Raw genomic sequence first — 20,976 nt, 5'->3', positions numbered from 1 at the left:
TACTAAATGAAATTCAAATTTGTGTTTGACTGATTCCTAAACCTGCATTCTTTTATTCCATTCCCATTTTATTTAGATATAATTGACATACAGCACTGTATAAATTTAACATAAACAACATTCTTATTATTACAGATTATGTGACTTGTTTCAGTTTTTCTTTAATATTAATATCTTTAATATAATATTGGAAATGTTTACCTCTTTTCCCCAGGAAGTGGAAAAACCCTCCTTGTAAATCTAGCTGATGCCAACCAGTGACCCCTGTGTAAAACAGGCCAATAGCGGGGCAAAAAAAAAAAAAAAAAAAAGCACAAGCAAAGTGTGTAGGACCCATGATTTGACCAGTTTCACCAGTTCTTCTGGTGTCCCTTATTTTCCCTGTTTTTCTCATGTCTTGTGACCACCTACTTCATATTTATATCCAAACATTGTTCCTTTATTTTCTAAATACATTCACTTGGTATTTTAGAGACTTGATAGCAGAATCGTTCTGGGTGTGTTTGTTTTATTTTACATCTCTGCTAATTACTTAATAGAACTTATTGACCATGAAGTTCAAGGAATTATGTCTTGATCACTTTTCATACATTTTAGTGTAAATGAGGACACAGCAATGCTGTCAAGCAGGATAAATTGTAAATTATCAGAAGTTATATTTCAAGCACTTGTAAGAGTTATGTTTTAGGACAAAATTCTCATCAGATCCCCATTACATCTTCTCTTGCTTAACAGCCTTGTTTTATTCTCTCTCACTGCAAAGGATGAAGCTTATTTAAGGGTATGGAAATCATAAAGAAATCATGAAAAGAAATACATAAATTTTCTTTTAATAACATGCTAGGAGCTCAGTCAGGAAATTGACATAGATATTTCTTGAGTTACAAAAAATAAGAGATGGCCACAACAAAAGGTATGGCAATTTCAAATCTGTCAGGATCTAGGAAATAGCCTTACTATCCTTAGAAATTGAGAAGGCTGCAACAGTCCTCGAATTTTTCAGTGAAATCTGCTGCAGTTTGCCTGTGCATGACCTTTCATTCTTCGTATGAATTTTAACTTCATAGAAATGGAGTCACTATATATTGTGTCTGATGGGAATCCTAGCCTTAATTTGGTTTCAGGTAGTTGTAATGAATAGAAGTACTATTATGACACACAACTGTGTGTTCGAACAGACTTGAGTCTTTTGCCATCAGTCATGTGTTATAATTTTAATAAGATATAAGAGATTTCATCTTTATGGAGGCAGTTGGTTAGGCCTTTGACGTTCGAAAGTTTTAAAAACTGAAATCTTTCTTATGTTTAAGTCAAAGTTGTTGAAAATTTAAAAGGAAAGGCAGAAAGAAAGATCTCTGAAAAAAAAGTTACATCTATTAATAAAAATCTCCTTATACAGTTCCCCCCTTCCTACTCATAGGTAACTGAGTAAACTGAAGTGGTTAATGTGATAATATTAAAGATGGACTCATGTTAAAAAAAAAAAAAAAGGCTTGCAGCCTTAGGTAGAGGCACATTGTTGGCTGTCAAGAGGCCACATAAGGGTCTGTTTTCATCTTCACCTCTACTGCAAGAGCGAACCACTCTTAGGAAAGGGCCCCAACCAAGCTAATAGAATAATACATACAAGACAAAATAGTAATTTGTAAATTTACAGCATTACTATCAAACAAATCAGCATATTTTTTTAATTTCTAGATGAAAATACCTTTCCCCTGTAGGAAGATTCAATAGAATTTAAATTATAATTAAAAGGTTATACTGAATTAGCATAAAGTGGGTGAAAAGTAGTAAGAAACTGGTAATAATTACGGCTAGTTTAATGTAGCACTACTGAGACCAAAAGTAGTTCTCTGCCTTCGTAAGAGTATGTTTCAGTGGAAGAGACAAGAGGCAGCCAATAAAAGAGTAAAAACTAAGACAGAATAAAAAAACAATATGTATATAAATATATATAAAAACAATTTACATATACACACACAGGCATGCATACACACATATGTCTGTATGTGTGTGTGTATGTATATAAAGTTTCAGATAATGATAAATACAATAGAGTAAAAAGTAAGGCATCAGGCAACAATTTGATTTGGGGGGCTTCTGTGTCAAGTAGGGTGTTCATGGAAGTCCTCTCTGAGGACCTTACATTGGAACAGAGGCCAGATGAAGCAGAAGAGGGAACCCTGGGGATATCCGAAGGAAGAGAGTTCCAGGCGGTGGGAATGAGCTTCTCGGGAGTTAAGGAGTAAGTCGTGGTGTCTGAGGAGAGAATTGGTGTGAGAGGAGGATGGTGCAAAGGCCATGGTGAGGAATTTGGATTTTGTTCTAAAGGATCAGACGAGGGGCATGGTCTAATTTACGTTTTCCACGTTCTGTCTTACTGCTGTGAGGAAAATGGATGGAAGGGAAGGGTAGAAGCAGGCCACGGCATTAGTCCCCATGAGAGACCGTGGTGGCACGGGCTAAAGGGGAAATGGTGATAAAGAGAGTGGGGACATATTTTACATGGAGATGCACACCACTTGCTAGTGAGTCAGTTATCGCTATTAGTGTTTCATTATTTTTACTCCTGCTAATATCCTTCGGCAAGGTCTTTGCGTTACTCACATCATTTCTCAGTCTTTAATTTCACCTGAAGTTAACCTTTCTTTCTTGTTTTCTTCCTTAATCCTAACTTGTAGCATGATTAAAGCTGTTCCCTGGTCCCATATATACAATACAGACCACACTCGTGCCAGGCTGGAAAAGACCCCTGGTTTTTCTTCATAGTCCAGAGAAAATATCCCACCTCCTTCAATGAGGTTCCACCCGCCCCATAATCACACTCTCACCAGGAAATCTGGCTGCTTTGTTCATATGTTCTGTGCCAGCGCGTCAGATGTAGAAGGACATTGTCTTAGAAACTGTTTGCCCGTGTATTAATACCTTCAAAGTGTTGGAGTTAAGTCTGCTCTCAGAGCCAGTGATCCTTGGGTGACTGGCTCTGCTTTAATCCAATATAATTGATTTTCTGGTTAAAATTTTAAAGGGCAGTTTCATTTCCCTTACTTACAGGTTTGAGAGTTTAATTTGTAGTTCACCCATCCATATTAAAAAATAATTATGACTAACCAGTATTTTCAACCGTGCATAACGACTATCATTTGTATTTGGGTATCAGGACAAATGAATGAGATATATATAATTGCAAAGAGTAAGTCTACAGTTTTCAGCATCACTTCTTTTCCCTAATAAAAATGTTTAAATTCAGACACATCATGATGATGATGATGTTTTAAATTATGTGGAAACACAGTTTTTATAAATACAGGGCAAAACTGAAAGACCAAGTTAGTATCAGTCTGTCAAAGTTAGATTATGTTATTACCCCAGCATTTAGCAGCTTTTACCAAAAATTCACCTTCTTGTTTGTAAACAAATATAGCACAAAACATTAAACCTGTTGTGGAATATTTCAAATACTAAATGAAGTTATTTTATAGTACTACAAATATGAAACAGTAGAAATTTCGATAATGTAGAAATTTGTTTGAGATACTATCTTTAACACTTTTACCTACAAGTAAAATGTTGCAGATATTTGAATATATGTTAATTTTGAATTAAATTATTTTCTCCAGCTCCCTGTGCTACCATAGCCAGGCCTATGTTGATGATATTTGTCGATGTTACTTTTTTTTGAGATTAGAGTTTTGGGCAGTCTCTCAGAAGTGGCTGCTGCAATAGGATAACATGAAAGAATCCAGTGTATTTTTCTCCATTGCTTGCTTCACTCTCTCCCCTCAAGACCAGTCATAAAGTGTGTTCACATCTCAGAGTAAAACTCTGAGGCAAGACTAATGCTTTAACTTCTGAGCAAAATCAGTAAAAATAATTAGAAAGCATGACTAAAAACGTGCTTCAGCTGGGCAACAATTATATGGCAACTGAAATAGGAATAAGGAAATGATAGGTAGTTTTGGAGGTTCGACTAGTGTTAGTCTACACCACAGAATTATAACAGAAGGACTTTAACAATCCCTGCAGTTCCCAATATTGGCACAACTATCTTCAACTAATCTAAACTGTAGGATGGCATGTGAAGTGAAGGAGTAATAAAATAATGAACAAAAATCCTTGTATGAAAAAGTTAACATTAATGTAGTGTGATAGTCAGATGAGAAACAATAGCAACAATGCAATGAACATCTTCCCTTCCCCCAAATAATCTCAACCATTACATTGCTTTTCAGTGTAAAAATGATGATTCCCCTCCTATTTGTAGCCCATCTTTCTCTATTCTTGTTCTAAATTATGGCACTGGGTCTTTACCAACCTTTTCACGTTCTCTCACTTTGTCCTTTTATGTATGTGTGTGATTTATGACATGTCTTAGTTAAATAGTCCTATTCAGAGGTGCTATCCCCTACCTTAAAAAAGAAGCTTAGCAACGTGATGCTGATTGGTGTAATTAACATATGCCCTTGACCTTGTAAACACTGAGGACTCAATGTTGAGAGTCACTGCTGTGATTTTACACCCACAGACATGCTCCAACCACGGAAATGAGGCAGAGAAAAGAATCAATCATTTTTTTAAGCTGAATGGTGACAGTGGTCATTTTCTGTTTTGGCTTGTAAACTCAGCATTTTTCTTAGAAGCGTCTTAAATTAGCCTTGAATTGATTTTCATTCAACCAGCTCTAAAATTTTTGTTTGCAGCCTAAATTTTTCACTGACAGGTTTTTAAATGGGGCAAACTTCATTTCGATACTTTGGGACCAGAGCCTGAAGGAGAAGTAAGGACTCCTGACGTAGACTCACGAGTCATTTGCTTTGCATTTGAACTGCATCAAATCTACAAATATTTATTAAGTATCAAGAGCAAACGATCTCTAAATGCCATACTCAGAGGTTAATGCTGAACGCTAAGCATATTGAAGCTCTGAAAGCTGGTTTTCAGCCTAGTTACACACTCATATGGCCTGGGGAGCTTTGGGGACACTGGCAGTGCCAGTACAAAGATATTTATTTACTGGTGATGGGCATTTGTGTACTTTCAAAGTTGCATATTACAAACACATCGTTGTGCTGGTCTTTTGGTGAACATATGCTTGTATATCTGTGGGGTGTGTACGTGGGATGGAGTTATTGGGTCAGAGGAATGAGTGTATGCCAAGCATCAGGAGACTCTACCGAATCTCTGTTGGCCATTTGGGCAGCGTCCTTTATGAAGTGGCTGTTCAGATCTCTTGCCCGTTTCCTACAGGGTTGTCCTCTTTCAAAAACAAATTGTAGAATTCTTTATATATTTTGGATGAGTCCCTTTTAGGTAAATTCACTACAGATATTTTCCTTTCTTTCTGTGGATTGCATTTTCACATTTGTTACTTGGTGTCTTTTGATGAGCAGAAGTTCTTAATTAGAATATATTCTAGATTTTTTTTCTTTTTGCTTTCGGTTTATTTTTGATAGGCTAAAATATAGTTACAGGAAGAGAATGCCAAACAACTTTATGTTTGAATAATATTTATTACAGACTAATTTTCTTTTGTAGTCGTAAGTATGTTCCCTCATTACCAAAGTGCAGTACAATAAAAGTCACATTTCTCTTTAATGTAATCATATCATTATTTCAATTATTTTCTTCTCCCCTCCTTGAGATGTCTTTTTCATGATTAGCCAAAGAAGCTCCCAGTGTACTTTTCTGTGTCTAGCGAGCAAATCTGAGTGACTGTTGACTAAAATCAGAATTCAGATGGGATCTCTTGAAATCAGAGAATATGACTAATACCACCAACATTCATTTCTTTGAAATAGACCTTAGTATGGTCAAACCAGACAGTGCTGTGGCCTTAAGTCTGAGTAGACCCATTTTTCCCTGCTGCCATTACCACTGGGACGTGTGCTCACCACTGACTCTGGTTCAGGGAAAAGTGACTGAATTTTCTGCCTGTGACACAGTTGCTTACACCACCTGCCTCTTTCAACCATGATCGTTCTTTAAACGTGAGGGAGAACAGTCCTCCTCTTCCCAGCCCGCCCAGGGCTTTGCTCAGTGAGGAACATTCCATGGCAAAAGTATAGCTGGGCTTCCAGGCTCACAGCTTTCTACACTAACTGATACCATCATTGCTGCAAGGCTGCGTCTTCCCCAGACCTAGGGGATGGCTGGGAAGGACAGGACTGAAGGTCCAACGCGTGATGTACAGAGGACCGCTTTTCCCGTCAGTCCCCTGACTTGGTCGTGGCCCAGCCCTCATGCCCAGTCACTTCCCTGCCCCCAGGTGACCCATGATCAGGACCTTCCCTGCCTTTCTCTGCACAGCACCCTGGTCAGAGAGCACTCCTGTACTCTGACAAGCTTCTGTAACTTTGGATTTTAAAGAGAAGTGTGGGGATCTTGATTTCTTTTTTCCTCTAAGGCCCCTGGGCAAATTACACAGTTGTTCCCAGTTAATCCTCAATAATATTCAAGCACAGCACATAAATAATTTGCCATTAAAAAATGAAAGGTCTTCCTGCCACAAGAGTAGTGGAAAATTGGCATAGGAAAGAGCCAGCTTGTACTCTGTGACAGTAGCATCTGTCACTTAGTCTAACTTCCTGAGAGTGTGGAATGTGATAAAGGGGTTGGGCTCAGTCTCTACTGAGCACCTTGTGCACTTATTTAGGTGCAGTATCCCAATACTGTTATGTAAGGGCACAGATTCAGTTATATTCATCCACATAGAAACGTTGGGTATTTGTTTCACAGAATACTCAGTGTTTGTGAAGTTACGGAATCCATTATATCTGATATAATATGGCAGGTAAATTGATAGAAAATTAATTGGAAGACAATTCCAAACACAATAACTCAGCAGAAACATCCAGAATCAATTAATCAAACTGCAACTCATTTTAATTGGACATACTCTAACCTGGAAAAGTCATTGGAATCTTTAATTAAGCTTTCAAGCCCAATCCTATTTACATTAGTCATGTTTTCCTGAACAGTTACATCTTAAAATAAAAGGTTATTAACTTGAAACCCAATGGTAAAGTAAAAATCCTCAATACATGTGTGCTACAAATGTTTATATCTAATTAGACATTACATTTTTTTTGGTAATTTAAAAATGTAGTTTAAAACTGTTTGATTAGGCAAGCATTAACTCTTTAAAAGTACGGAATTAAGAAGTCCTGTTTACAAAACTGTTGATTTTCGTCTCACTATTACGAATGCTATTTAGGCATGTATTTCACATGTCTACATGTGTATTTTCAGCTGTTAATATCCCCATCCTCTGACCTTCCTCTCCACGGGGTATCTATTTCTGCCACTGACATCATGTTATGCTGACGTCTCTCTGTCTAAATACATTACTAGACTGTGAGATCTTTGAGACCATGGTTAGTTGCATATAACTCTGTACCTCCAATGTCAGTGTCCAGCAAAGAGCTGCTAAATAAAGCTTGCAGAACTGAAATGCCATTCAAACCAAAAGTGATCTGAGGAGAAGAAAATGGAAGTTTTCTTCTTTGACCATATTCTTATATGGAGAGGAAAGGGGCGTCCTTGTAGCAAAAGGCCAACTGTAGGTTTTAGTCTTAACTCTGCCTCTGACTAAATGTGTTTATTCTAAAATTTCTCAGCTATGCCAATAGGCTAGTCCCTGGACTTTTCTGTGCCTCTAGTTCCTCATCATCTGAAACAAAACAGCAGAAAACAAGAATGAATGAATTGGAACCAATGAAAATGGATTATTCAGTTGTTGGACTCTGGGTTATTTAGTTATTATTATGTCACTGGTAGACTGAGACAAACCCCTAAATCAGAGAGACTGTAGATGTTTCAGAGTGACAAATGTATAACAAGCCATGATTTAATGTTACTGTGTACTATCATCTCTACACTGTGATTTAAAATACTGTAACACAAAGTCAATGAAATACACCAGGAACACACCTCTAATCCAGATTTCACAGCATCTGGCCCTCCTCCAAAGAGTGCCTGGGCCAAAGCTAAAACCAAGGCTTCAGGCTGCTTCCTTTCCCAGGAAAGAAAACTCTAGCAAGGATGCTGAAAGAATCTCTGTCACAGACTTGACTGAGCCCTAGACTTTCTTACTGAGTTGAGTTAGCAGCAGCTTTGATGTGGCAGGAAGAGAAAAGATGTCCTCAAGGTAAGGGGAGAATAGAGACTTCAAGGATGGCAGGAGATTGAGTAAATGTAGGAGGGATGAAAGAGTTGTGTCAGCAATTCTGAAACTCTGGGATAAAAGCAACTCCTTCTCTTCCTTGCCCACATAAACTGGAATTATAAGATGTCTGGCTCCATACCATACTTCATCTGGATTTATAAATAGAAAATATGACCCACACCCTTAAGACTTTCATATTCTTCATTGAAGAGGCACAAATTGTGTCAACTGAAGCCATTTGAATACAGATATTTAAATACAGTCATTTGAAATATATGACTAAATAGCATTAGTACCATGAGTTCAGAATTCTCAGAAATTCTTTTATTGTCCTCTTCATGGTGTTTCATTATCCAAAAACATAGAATTCATTTATTCAGAAATATTCATTGAGTTTTATCGACAGTCTCAGTCCCAGGGACCCAAACATCCCTGTGAGGAAAGGCTGTATCTCTCTTCAACTTTTGAAGCACCAAGCTCCCATCTCCTACTCCTAAGGTACAGTCGGTTTAGTGAATGAGTGTGTTAATTATTTATTAACAGTAAATTCATTGAGAATTAATAATTATCAATATTAATTGATAATTAGTTATAACTATACATAGTTATTGCACAGCTATTATGTGTCAGGCACTGTTCTTTGTTCTGGGAATATAGTGTGATTGAAACAGCCCTTATTGAATGTGTATTTTGATGGAGATACATTGATAATATACAAGGAACACTGTACAAAAGTAAAGCTGGCTAGATGATGACAAAGACGTACTTATTTAGGGTCTTTCTGGCCAAATTTTGGTTCTGAAATACCAAAAAATAAACCAAAACCAAAAAACCTGTTTAATCTCTGAGAATAGGAGACCTTAGGTAAATGAGGCTAGATTAGGAACTAGCCAAATGAAGTGGGGGGGGCAGGTAGGGAGAGTTAACACATTCTGGGAAGAGAGAACAGATACAGAGCAGGTATAGGATCCTGGAGGTGAGGCAGCATCGTCCGTTCAAAGATGAAGCTCCTTTTGAGAGGCCCCAAGACCACCTAACTGTCTCTGGGTAAACTGCCCAGATTATTTAGATTAGGACACTATTTTCCTACTTCAAATTCTGAGCATTAATTTATGGTATTCCTGGGCACCAATGTATGTGCAAGTGCACCCAGAGCTTACATTCCCATTAAGATAGTGCTTTAAGTGACTGTCTGAATCAGGTTCACCTGTGTGCTTGTTGACTGTTTAGATTCACAACCTTTTTTTCTGGTCCACACAATCAGTATTTCTTGGGACAAGCCCCTGACCCTGTATTTTAAGAAGGCTTTCCGTGTAGTACTCATATTCCTTAACGTTTGAGAACCTCTGCCTTAGAATAGCGGGGTCTGATTCTACCCAAACACTGTAAACTTCTTCAAGGGTGACTTGGTAAATACATGTTGTTACATATTATTCAATAAATGTTACACTACTGTGTGTCCTCATTAATCCCCTTTCCCGATTTCGTTGAGAATCTTTAACAGTGAACACTGGTCCAACACTTAGAAAAAATTCACTGGGAAATATGCCTGACAGAAGCAAATACTCTGGTGCTCAATCCGATGCTGTGTGTTTTTGATGAAAAGATAGCAACCAAAAGATCACATCAACGCACTGTCAAGTTAGAAAAACTCAAGGATTCCTTTCATAGTTCTCACTAAATTAAAACTGTCCCGGCATCAGGATCAGGTTTCAGTGTGAAGGACGAACCACACTTACCCACAAATATATGCTTATTTAAAATTGCAAGAAAAAGATTAGTTTCTACATAAGAATATCAGTGCGTATCACTGTTATTTTGAATGAAAGAGCCTTCAAGTTCTTTAAAATAGAGTGATAAAAAAAATCTCCAATTTAAAGTTTAATAAAACTCTTTTAGAAAACAAATCTATAACAAATTCAACCTTTGGGGAAAAATGAATCAATGTTTTATCTTTTATCTTTTTGAATTCTTCTACTATTTTGTCACAGGTCGTGCTTCTAAAAGTATATTGGCTCTTCAGACTCCAGTGGTTCTCTGTTAAGGCCATGATTCTGGCCGCCCTCCGTGAGGCCTCAGTTTTGTGTGGTCTTAAAATCCTGAACAAAACACCTAGGAACGTGTTTGCATTTGCAGTATTTCCCTTTTAGGTGGAACAGCCACCCGACAGAGGGGCTTTCTGGGATGCATTCGGTCTCTGCAGTTGAACGGAATGGCCCTGGACCTGGAAGAAAGAGCCAAGGTGACTCCCGGAGTGGAACCGGGCTGCAGAGGGCACTGCAGCAGCTACGGGAGGTTGTGCCACAACGGCGGGAAGTGCAGGGAAAAGCCCAGCGGGTTCTCCTGTGACTGCACCTCCTCTGCATACACAGGGCCGTTCTGCTCAGACGGTGAGTGTGACACGGGTGCCCCAGCAGGAAGACAATCCAACGTGAATAAAACCTCCTGCAGTTCTTTTTCTCTGTAGCTATTTGAAACAAAAGTATTTCCATTTCTGAATTCTTTTTGGCAAATTGCCTATTTTATGCCAATGACATTTCATTACTTAAATATTTGCCGTGGTTCTTTGAACGCTGTGTTTATAGATGGTAAACCCTCTAATAGTCGCCTCTAGGTGTTGTAGAGTGTTGGCTGCTCCGTCTGCTCTTTTCTATCTACAGCTAATGCTCTTAAGTAATATGGGTGTCAACAACCAGTCCCCTGGGCAGTTCTCATTTTTCAAATCATTAAAAGCATTATTGTTATTTTTGAAGATGGTCAGCAATGCAAAGACATTTAGGAAGCTTTGTTGTTTTACCAAACCAATATTATTTCCAGGAATATAAATAACGTTTCCATTCAGTATTGATGTGTAACAAAATAGAGATACTCGGTCGGTTTGCCCTGTGAAATGCCGACTGTCTGTTGGTGAAGTGAAACAGTGGACTCTTTTTCAGCTGGTCTTGTTCATTGATCCGTGTCGTGGAAGAAGGAACGAACTGAGTGTAGTACTCAGCGCTCTGAACAGACTTCCATGAATAGACAAACGCTTGCTTAGTTCCTCATAGAAAAATGTCAACCAGTTTAATTCAGTTGCTTTATTTAAGTGTTTCTGGGCTACTGAACCTTTACCCGAAGGAGGCTAACGAAAACTGGCTGCAAATTGAAGCAGTCCCTGATTTGCAATGAAAGCATTTGAGATTATTTAATGGAAAGTTGGCCAAAGTGCACTCTCCAAGTCATCTGCTTTTTATCAGGAATAAGTTATCGTTTGAAATCAACCTGTGGTAATCAATCACTGCTGCTACCATTCTATGCTTCTCACGTTTAAAGTTAGAACTAAGACCTATGTCTTTACATCCTCATGTCTTTGTAAGAGGATGTCTTTATTTTCTGAATCTAAATGATTTCCAGTTCATCTTGCTAAGTGTAATCAGGAATATTATTCTGCATCCACATGTTATGTAGTATCTAAAACGTGTATCTATAGATAGTAAAAATAATAAACAGGCAAAAAACCTAAAGCTCTGAGGGAGTGGAGATGTTGCTAATTATCCGTGAGCATCATCTGAAGCTCACGTTCAACAACTGCCCTGTATAGTAATGGAGGAAAGCAGAGTTCTGGGATCCCGAGCTAGTTACCTCTCCCACCACCTTCGTCACTTTTGTACAAATATATTTGGGGTGTGTGTGTGTTTATGTGCGAATTTAGGATATTAATCTCATGTAAGTAAAATGATTTTTAAAAGTTTAGATGTTTTTTTTTTAATTTAAAAAGTATCAGTATAACTGAGACAACATCCTTCTTAAATTTTTTAATGTAAAATGTGCATATCATTTCAGAGATTTCTGCCTATTTTGGATCTGGCTCATCTGTGATTTACAATTTTCAAGAAAATTACTCCCTAAGTAAAAATTCCAGCTCCCACGCGGCTTCATTTCACGGTGACATGAGGCTAAGCAGAGAAACCATCAAGTTTAGCTTCCGCACCACACGGACCCCGAGCTTGCTGCTCTATGTCAACTCCTTTTATAAAGAATACCTTTCAGTTATCATTGCCAAAAATGGTGAGTGCTGTTCAGAGGAGAGAAAACTGGGTCAGAACATTAGGTCAGGAACAATGTGGATCCTTCTCATGCTCCCGCTTCTCAAACTACAAACAGGAAAAAAAGTGTGTCTGTCCTGTGTATTCAGTTTTGTGTTTTCAGTACTGTCCTATCAACTTAATCTAAAAGGACTATTTAAAATACTTAAAATGCCTTTATCGCTTTATAATTTTGGTAATTTAACACAATCAGTGTGAATTTTTAATTTATGTAGATAAAATATTTATTATATTTTATCATTGCTAGGATCACTTTACTATTCCATGTATCAGTATCAGTTTTGTGGTTCATTTTGAAATAAGATGCCTATTTGTACATAACAGGTAATTTCCTTTGAATCAAAGTAGAGAAGTTTTGAGAGAATGTTAACAAACTAGCATTATGTATAAGAAAACGTCCACAAAATAATCTGTTGGTTCTGATTTTCGGCAATAAAGTAGTCACGGGAAATGCTAGTACATCGATGCAGGGTAATGGTATGTGGCTTAGGACGTGTGTGCTACAGAAAACCACTTACTGTTATTGTTCTCTTCCCTTTATCTGGATTAGAGATAAAAATTTTATGAGTAAATCCTCTGGGTGAGGAAAACAAACGAACATACAAACATGTGAATATATCATTTCAACCAGATCAAATATGGCCCAAGGGCACTGAACACCAAAATAAAAATAATATTGTTCAATAAGTATATTTCTCCTCACTGTATACATTTTGAGCTTGAAGCTTATCTATATATATTAAGACATTTTCTCTGTTAAACTGGAAGATATCCTGTGAAGTAAATTTATTGACATCTATGCAGGCAATTAAGTGAGTAGTGTTTGCTTATAATAATTCCATTCATCAGTTGCATTTCAGAAATGGTAGATATATTTTTTTTTGAAAGATGAGATTATAGAAACAATGTTATTGCAATATTCCACAGTAGTTTGGCACTTCATAATGTACTAAATCTTATTTTTTTAAGTTAGAGGCTAGTACAGAGATTTGCAAATGCTTAATCACATATTTGACAAATTAAAATTTTGCAGGAAAGAGCCTGCTTATTTGCAGCATATTTGCTCTTGATTTTGAAAATAGTGCAATTTCACATGGAAACTGACTTCTAGGGATTATGAGGAAAGTGTACATCCAAATGAACTACTGTGAATTTTCCCCCAGAAATTAATAAATATCAAAAAAGGACTCGAGTTTTTTAAAGTAGTTTTTAAAATACAATTTTAACTAAAATATAACTTTTCCCCCCTACTTTAGGAAGTTTGCAGATCAGGTACAAGCTAAATAGACATCAAGAACCCGATGTTGTTAACTTTGATTTCAAAAACATGGCTGATGGGCAGCTTCACCACATAAAGATTAACAGAGAAGAAGCAGTGGTCTTTGTGGAGGTAATAGAGAAAATGCAACAGAAGCAATGGTTAAAATTATGCTCCCCAGCAAGAAGGACCTACAGCAGAAATTGGATAATGGATAGATTAAACAAAGACATCCTTTCAGTTGCTGCACTTGCATAGATCATAGACCATCAGACGTGTTCAGTTTTTTTAAGCAATAAGATTCTGTCCAAAATATTATTAATATTTGCTACTTAAAATTGCCAAACTTTCCCATTTGTTTTGTTTTACTCAGGAGGGAAATACTTTCTAGTTTAGCATAATATGCTATTGGTAGGACCATTGCTACTCTAATGAAACCAGTTTACTTCAGATGGGTGTACATGCAACCATAATTCTAGCATAGAAATTAATGATTGCAATATCAGAATAAATTTTAAAATGATGTGAATTACTGCAGAGAAAGTTGAATTATTCACTCTACCAGCTTTTGAAGAAAAGCACTAATGTTTCAGCCCTCTAGATAGAGGAAAATTTCTTAGTTGAATGACTCAAGTGAAAATACCCAGCTAAGTAAAAATATCAAGATGAGAATAGCTTGTATCTTTTTGTTGGTTTTCCCCATTTTGGCTTTCTTATACAGTGGAGAAAAATAAAGTGATATAAGGGGATAGAAGGTGGGGTGCACTGGTATCTGAGGGTGCATAGAATCGTTTAGAAAGTAATATTCACCTGTATAAATGGCTAACTCTTTAAACTTTGTTTTCCTAAATCTTTGGGGCCATATTAACTATTGCCTATTTTATCATTTTCTTTTGTCTTCCTTTGCCTCCTGTCCTCTTCTCAACAACGGCATCCGTTTGGATGTTTGCATCTCATGTAACAATTTTATAGATTGACGAGAAAGTGAGGAGACAAGTCCACCTTGCATCAGGTACAGAACTCAGTGCGGTCAGATCCCTTGTACTGGGCAGGATTCTAGGTAAGTAAAAGGAATGGCTTTTCGCCTAATCATGATGCATAAACATGGACCAGAAGAGTCATGAGACACACACACACACACACACATGCCACATGCAAATTCATGCCAAAAGAAATCTCTTGTGTAATTTCATTTCTGAAGTGAATGATAATCAAGGCAGAAGCTCTACTTTCTCAGGGGTATATGTAATTGTGAGTAGGGACGTTTTGCAAGATGAGCAAGCATGCTACTTTGATAGTAATGCCACTCTGGCGTGTACCATGCGTCAGTCCAGCATAACGAAACACGGTATTGCCCTCACACTTCAAGAATAACAAATAAAAGTAGAAATAACAGACTGTGTATCAGTCAGCTGCCAAATATATAAACCATTATCTAATGATAAAACTAGGATTAGATCTAAAAGAAAATGGAGGACGAAGCAATTGCTTTTCTGCTGCTTAGTGAATATGCTTTAGGTTGTGACCTGGATCCTGTTTGCCTTGTTGAGATGCAGTGGCCAGCCACTCCTGCTAGAACCCAATGACTTATAACCCAGTGTCTATCTAAATGCCTTACAATTCTTATTTCTATCCACTAGTTACTTCTGATAATAGAACTGAAGTAGAAACATTCTCTTGCCATTTTAACATCAAAATATGTGCTCTTTTTTTAATAATTGCCAGCAAGGACTAAACGGAAAGTGGGGCAGTACATTTTAAAAGAGATTTTCTTTTTAGTTATAAAAGTGGGGTTGGGAGGCTTTCTGTAGTCTGGTTTTCATTCCTAGTTTGATATTTGACACTAACCTCGAATATTTTGTCCAAGATAATAAATGGAATCTTTTATTTTTTTGACCTTTTCAGTTACTTATACCTTGATATATCATTTCTTGCATTCCCTGTACATAATCTCAGAATCTTAAGAATGTTTGATCAAACCTATGGGTGAATGATCAAAATATTGGCCCTTGAGAAGGTTAATAGTTAAGTTTGTAAATATTTATAGGCTTTCTAGTACTATGATAAGCACCAGTATTGTACGCTCTTATTCTCCAAACAAGCAGGGGAAATATCAATTGCATTGTTCTTCCAGTATGCTATAGTGGAGATAAAAAATATGTGCAAAGTACTACTTAGATATTTGGAAGCTTAATTGGAATATCCCAAGTGAGTTTCATAGTATAAGTTACATAAATTCAACTACAGTAATTAAAAAATCAGATAATTATAACAAATCCCGATTTCAAGAGCTCCTCAGTCTAGCAAGGTCTGAGATGAGGCATTTTACATAAAAATGTAAAATGCAAGATAGAAAATTCTAACAATTATGCATAATGTTGATAAAATCATATTTTTGAAGAAATAACATCTTCAAATTTAATGCCAGAGTTGCTGATGAAAATATTTTGTGTGAATAGAAATAAGTCAAACATATTATAAAAGAATTGGGAAACTGATCTGTATTTTATGAGGAGGATTGTATTAATCAAACATTAGAATAATAGCATTCATTATATAAATATTTGTTTCCCTTTTTATAATGAATATCACAGATTAATAAGGAATTAAGAATGTTAATGTTTTCATTCAAGAACAGAGTGTTATTAAAATGCATATCACTCATGCTGAAAATTAAGATTAAAGTTCAAAAGTAAGAATTTATTTGGTACGTGCCCAAGGTGTGGATCTTGACCAAGGACTAATATTACATTCAAATCATTTGTAATTCAAAGGAGACTAATAATTTATGGTCATATGGTGTGGTATATGAATTTACAACAAAATGTTATGTACTATATTATTATATTGTAGTATGTATATTAATTTATAGCAAAATTGATGCTAAAATGGAACTAGTAGTTTTCCAGAGAGTTATTCAATCTTGAAGTTTCTTATTATGTTAGTCAGGGTCCTCCAAGAAGCCATTGCCAAGACAAAATTAACCATGTGAGGATTTTATTAAGGGGACACTTGTGAAAGAGAATGTGGGGAGAGAGCTTGCCAAGACTGGGAGAGACATCAGATGCCATGCAGCTCTGCCTTCAAGTGAAGGAGAGAGGGAGGGAAAGTTAGACAGAAGCGTCCTAGACTTCTATGCAGTCAACAAAGGTTAAACAGTCTTTGGGGAGCCCATGAGTCTGTCATCCATCAGAGGAGTCCCATGTTTCCAAAGGATGGGTCTGCCTTAGAGTCCCTGCTATGATCAGCTGTTGGCTGGGAACAGCCCATGGGAAGCAAGGCACTGGCCCAAGTATGAGGATGGATTTCAGAGCCCAGCAGCTGGGGCCCTTGGCCAATTCCTCTCATCTAGTTGGAGGTCTGCAAGGCATAGTCTCATGTGCCCACACTCATCAACTATGTTTTTCATTTTTGTAAGTCTGTTTGGCTCCCTTGTTCATTTAGCACATACTTTGTGATCACCTGTTGTGTACACAGAGAATGCCACTCAGCAAGGCAGACACTGCATCTACCCTCACAGAATTTATGGTTAGTGGGCATACAGATAATCATTATACAAAATGTTCCTGTGTATCTAATTGAGTATAATGTACCCTATGTTGCTTGGGATAAAATAGTTCCAAATTATCCTCCAAATTAAAAAATTAAAATACTGTGGGAATTCCCTGGCAGTCCAGTGGTTAGGACTCGGCACTTTCACTGCCGGGCCCCGGGTTCAATCCCTGGTCAGGGAACTAAGATCCCGCAAGCCGGGCAGCACAGCCAAAAAAAAAAAAAAAAAAATTAAATACTTGTTTCGTTTTATAATTTCTGAATATTTCTTTTAAGGGAGCAGAAAAAAACATTGACCAATTTTTTTTTGGAGTTATAATTTGCCTATTTTCAACCAAAGACTTACGGATATGACCATCCACTGCCATTTTAGATGGAAACCCAGAAATAAAGGAAATTCTTCCCCTCTTTCACTTTTCTGCAGTACTCATTTCTTAAACTTAGGAAGAATCATCGGAATAATTTTGGATTACTGTCACTATTAATCAACATTACTAGCAGATGTTGATAAGGAGGGTAAATTTTAGAAATAATATCAAGCTGTACTATGATGACATGGGAACTATCTCTAACTCCCTACTGCACTTGAAATATTTAAAGACTCAATAACTTTGGTATTAATAGTCATTAGTAGTTAGGAGCCGGGGTGAGATGGTCCAGCTGTTTGCCAAGCAGCTCAATTTAGATACTCCTGTATTCAATAAAGTACATTAAATTTGCTTTTCATATTTAAAATTCACTATAGAATTAAACTCTGGATTCTGTATCTGGATACTTTTATATGTTAGAATAGTTTTATGATTTATTCGAGTAGAAGCTGGATGATTATTTTCACTCATCCTGAGTAGTAGCTTTTGTATATTAGAGGTGATTGATGACCAGTGAGGATCATTTCTCTCTTCTGAGGCCACAGAGCCAGGGAGTACACTCAGATTACTGCAGTGGAAGTTCAGCCCAGATGTAAATAAAGTCTGTAGTCAGCTAGGAAAGGACATCTACTCAGTCTCCGATGAAGAGCTTTGAGAACAATCTCAATGTGTCAGGAACCGTTCATGTAAAACTCACTTAAGAGCCCTGATGTGAGGAAAAAACATGAGCCAGGTAACCTAAGGGCACTGCAATTTTGTAAATATATTGTGAAACATCTCTTACGATAATGGAGGTGTTATTTTAAAAGCACATTTTAAAAGAGATGTATAGTTTAGAGCAAGAAAAGTAAGGAATCTACTTAAAATCATTTTTTTGTATTCATCAGCTTGACTATTTTAATAATTAAAATGTCACAGACCATCTTCAGTACTTAGCATGACTTCATCCTTGTGGCGGCTTTAATCATTTCCAGACAGTCAGCTACATCATTTTGAATTGGCCATACCTAGAAACTTAGAAACAGCTCTTCTCCTCATCCTGATACCCCAGCATCGATCAGAAGTGTCATGTTCCAAAAGCAAAAAGCACTCATGACGCTGAAACATCTTATCTGGTATTAATTATGGAGCACATGATAAGGTAGACAGTGGGATTTTGTCAGACGCACATATAATCATGACTACATGCTCCAGGTGGGATGTGCAAGTGTACGCCTTTGACAAGGATGTCACCTGCATCGCTTTCACTTGGCCGTCAAACATCGTAAAACAGAGCTCAACTTACACTGCAAAAAATACTAAATGATAAAAGCCAAAGTCACAAATCCCAAATTATATATTTATCAGCTGCCACAATCTAGAAGCCTTCATACAATGATAAAACTCAAATAATTTCTAAAATAAAAAGGAGAAAGCACTTGTTTCTTTCTTTAATTACTGACATGCTTTGAAATGTACCTGTACCAGGAATAAGTAAAAAATAAAGCCATGATCAGGGACTTACACTATTGTGTGCGTGAATTTATTAAAGACCAGGCATTGATGGATGAGAGAGAGAGGATGGGATTGACAGGAGGTACGGATACAGGACCTTTGGGGTGGAGAGAGGACACAGCCACAGTGAAGAGATACTGGACCGGCCAGCCTAATGATGGTCTATAGCACTAGTGAGAAGAAAGACAGTGAAATGTGAATTCTGCTCGTGTTGACCGTTAAGTATAAAAGAGGGTTAGAGATGGTTTCCATGTCATCAGAGTAAGATATTGTTATCTATAAATTATGAATTCTGCTCATGTTGACTGTTAAGTATAAGAGAGGATTAGAGACGGTTTCCATGTCATCAGAGTAAGATATTGTTACCTATAAATTATCCTCCTTGCTTGATAGCTGCCAGTAATGCTTGTTACCGATGATTGGAGCCAAAAAGTGTTCCTACAGTCCATTCTCATTTGTAGAAGTGAGTACTGTGGGACAGAGAGAAAGCAGTTCCTCTCTTTCCATTCTTCCTTCTGAAGAGGCAGGCGGTCTGATGTCGTTTCTTTGTTAAGCATTTTCAAAATGTGTTAAGTACTGAGGGCAAAGTGAATGATTCCTCATTCGGCTCCTTTAAGAGACCTATTTACTCAAAGATCATATAAAGAGACATCTCTCTATGATGTAATTATGTAATTAATCAAAGGAAATTTGCAGGTATAAAGTTGTTTTGCTAATTCATTAAGATTTATTGGGTCACAGTTCCACCACATGAAAAAAAAAATCTCAATGAAGATCATTGCATACTCTTGAAATTGCGTAAAACTTCTCATAGCAAATGTGCCCACGTTTTGAATAATGATATAATTTAACCTATTACAAAATGACTGAAAATTACTATTCAGAGGCTGAGTGAAGTTTACGACTATTTATTACTTTTTTATGTCAGGTATGTAATGGTGCAAGAACACTGACAGCAAAAGTCGGTGGGTACATCCTGGTGGGAAGAGCCAGGTTGCATCAGATAAACTGGGTTCATATTCCTCCATAATTAATAGGCTGCATTACATTTGCTTTGTTTATCCAAAACTCATCAGATTAAGTTCTGAGTTGTGTTTACAGATTGTTTTTTATGTTAGAAGAGTTTTCTAAAAGGCTGAAGATGTTTTCACTCATTGTGAGCAGTAGCTTTGGTATATTTAAAGGCAGTGACCACATAGGGATCATTTCTCTCTTCTGAGGCTGCAGAACCAGGAAGTACCTCAGATTTCTGCAGTGGAGATCTGGGCCAGATGTAAAAGAAAGTATGTGGTCAGGAGGAAGAGGATATCTACGGCATCTCACAGAATAGCTTCAGGAACAGACTTCAAGCTCAGGGACATTTTATATAAAACCTGCTTCAAAGCCAAAGGGCACATAAGAAAGTTTAATTCAGTTACTTAAGGACACTGTGATTTTGTAAATGTCCAGTCAAATGACACTTCAGATGACACAGGTCATGCTGAAAGCAAAAGAGAAGCTCAGGTTACCCCGAGATGCCTCACTATAAATAGTTTGTACCTTAATCAGGTTCTCAAGGTTGTATCTCAGAGCAGTAGGCTTGGTTGGCAACTAAATACCATTTATTAAAAAAAACTGCTCCTTTATCCACACAGTATTTGCTGTCTGCTTTGCCATTTGACTTTTCCACCAACTTTTGTTGTTGTTGAATCCTTGTTGTAATTGCCTGTGATGGTAAAAATGTCCTGCTGGACATTAGCACTGCTCCTTTGATTCATTGCACCATTTCCTGGCAAGCTTTCTTTATCTTTATGGATTAAAGGTATTGAGATCCTTTTTTAAGGTGGCCCCTTTTCCATAGGTATGGCCAAACTACTTAGGTTTCTTTTGAGTTATTTGTTTTGTTTTTCTTTGTTGTTGTTGTTTTGACAGCCACAAGAAGTTTCATGAAGCACTTCTTGTTTTAATTGTTCTTCATTTACTTCATATCCTTTCCAGAAACAGTCCTCTCTCTGCGTAATAAATAGAAAGGCGCTTCACACGAATTTTACTTTCTTGTTACTCTATTTCTTGTAG

The 20,976-nt window shown here is 37.1% G+C and overlaps 1 protein-coding gene across 7 annotated transcripts in view; it reads left to right on the top strand.

The window, feature by feature from the left end:
- CNTNAP4 (contactin associated protein family member 4) overlaps window positions 1-20,976 on the top strand; it is a gene marked incomplete at both ends in the record, with an annotated part of 267,275 nt that overhangs the window by 235,996 nt on the left and 10,303 nt on the right. For 6 of the 7 annotated variants that reach the window (XM_079723325.1, XM_079723327.1, XM_079723328.1 and 3 more), the window contains 4 exons: window positions 10,315-10,554; window positions 11,987-12,211; window positions 13,506-13,639; window positions 14,480-14,567. In XM_079723325.1, coding sequence (XP_079579451.1) covers window positions 10,315-10,554; window positions 11,987-12,211; window positions 13,506-13,639; window positions 14,480-14,567 — 687 coding nt within the window. The remainder of the gene's footprint in view (window positions 1-10,314; window positions 10,555-11,986; window positions 12,212-13,505; window positions 13,640-14,479; window positions 14,568-20,976) is intronic. The other variant, XM_079723329.1, reaches the window with a different exon arrangement.

Source organism: Hyperoodon ampullatus (assembly GCF_949752795.1).
Source record: "Hyperoodon ampullatus genome assembly, chromosome: 18".
NCBI classification, from domain to species: Eukaryota; Metazoa; Chordata; class Mammalia; order Artiodactyla; family Ziphiidae; genus Hyperoodon; species Hyperoodon ampullatus.
The sequence above is the reverse complement of the archived record's forward strand: the minus strand, read 5'-3'. Positions and strand labels throughout refer to the sequence as shown.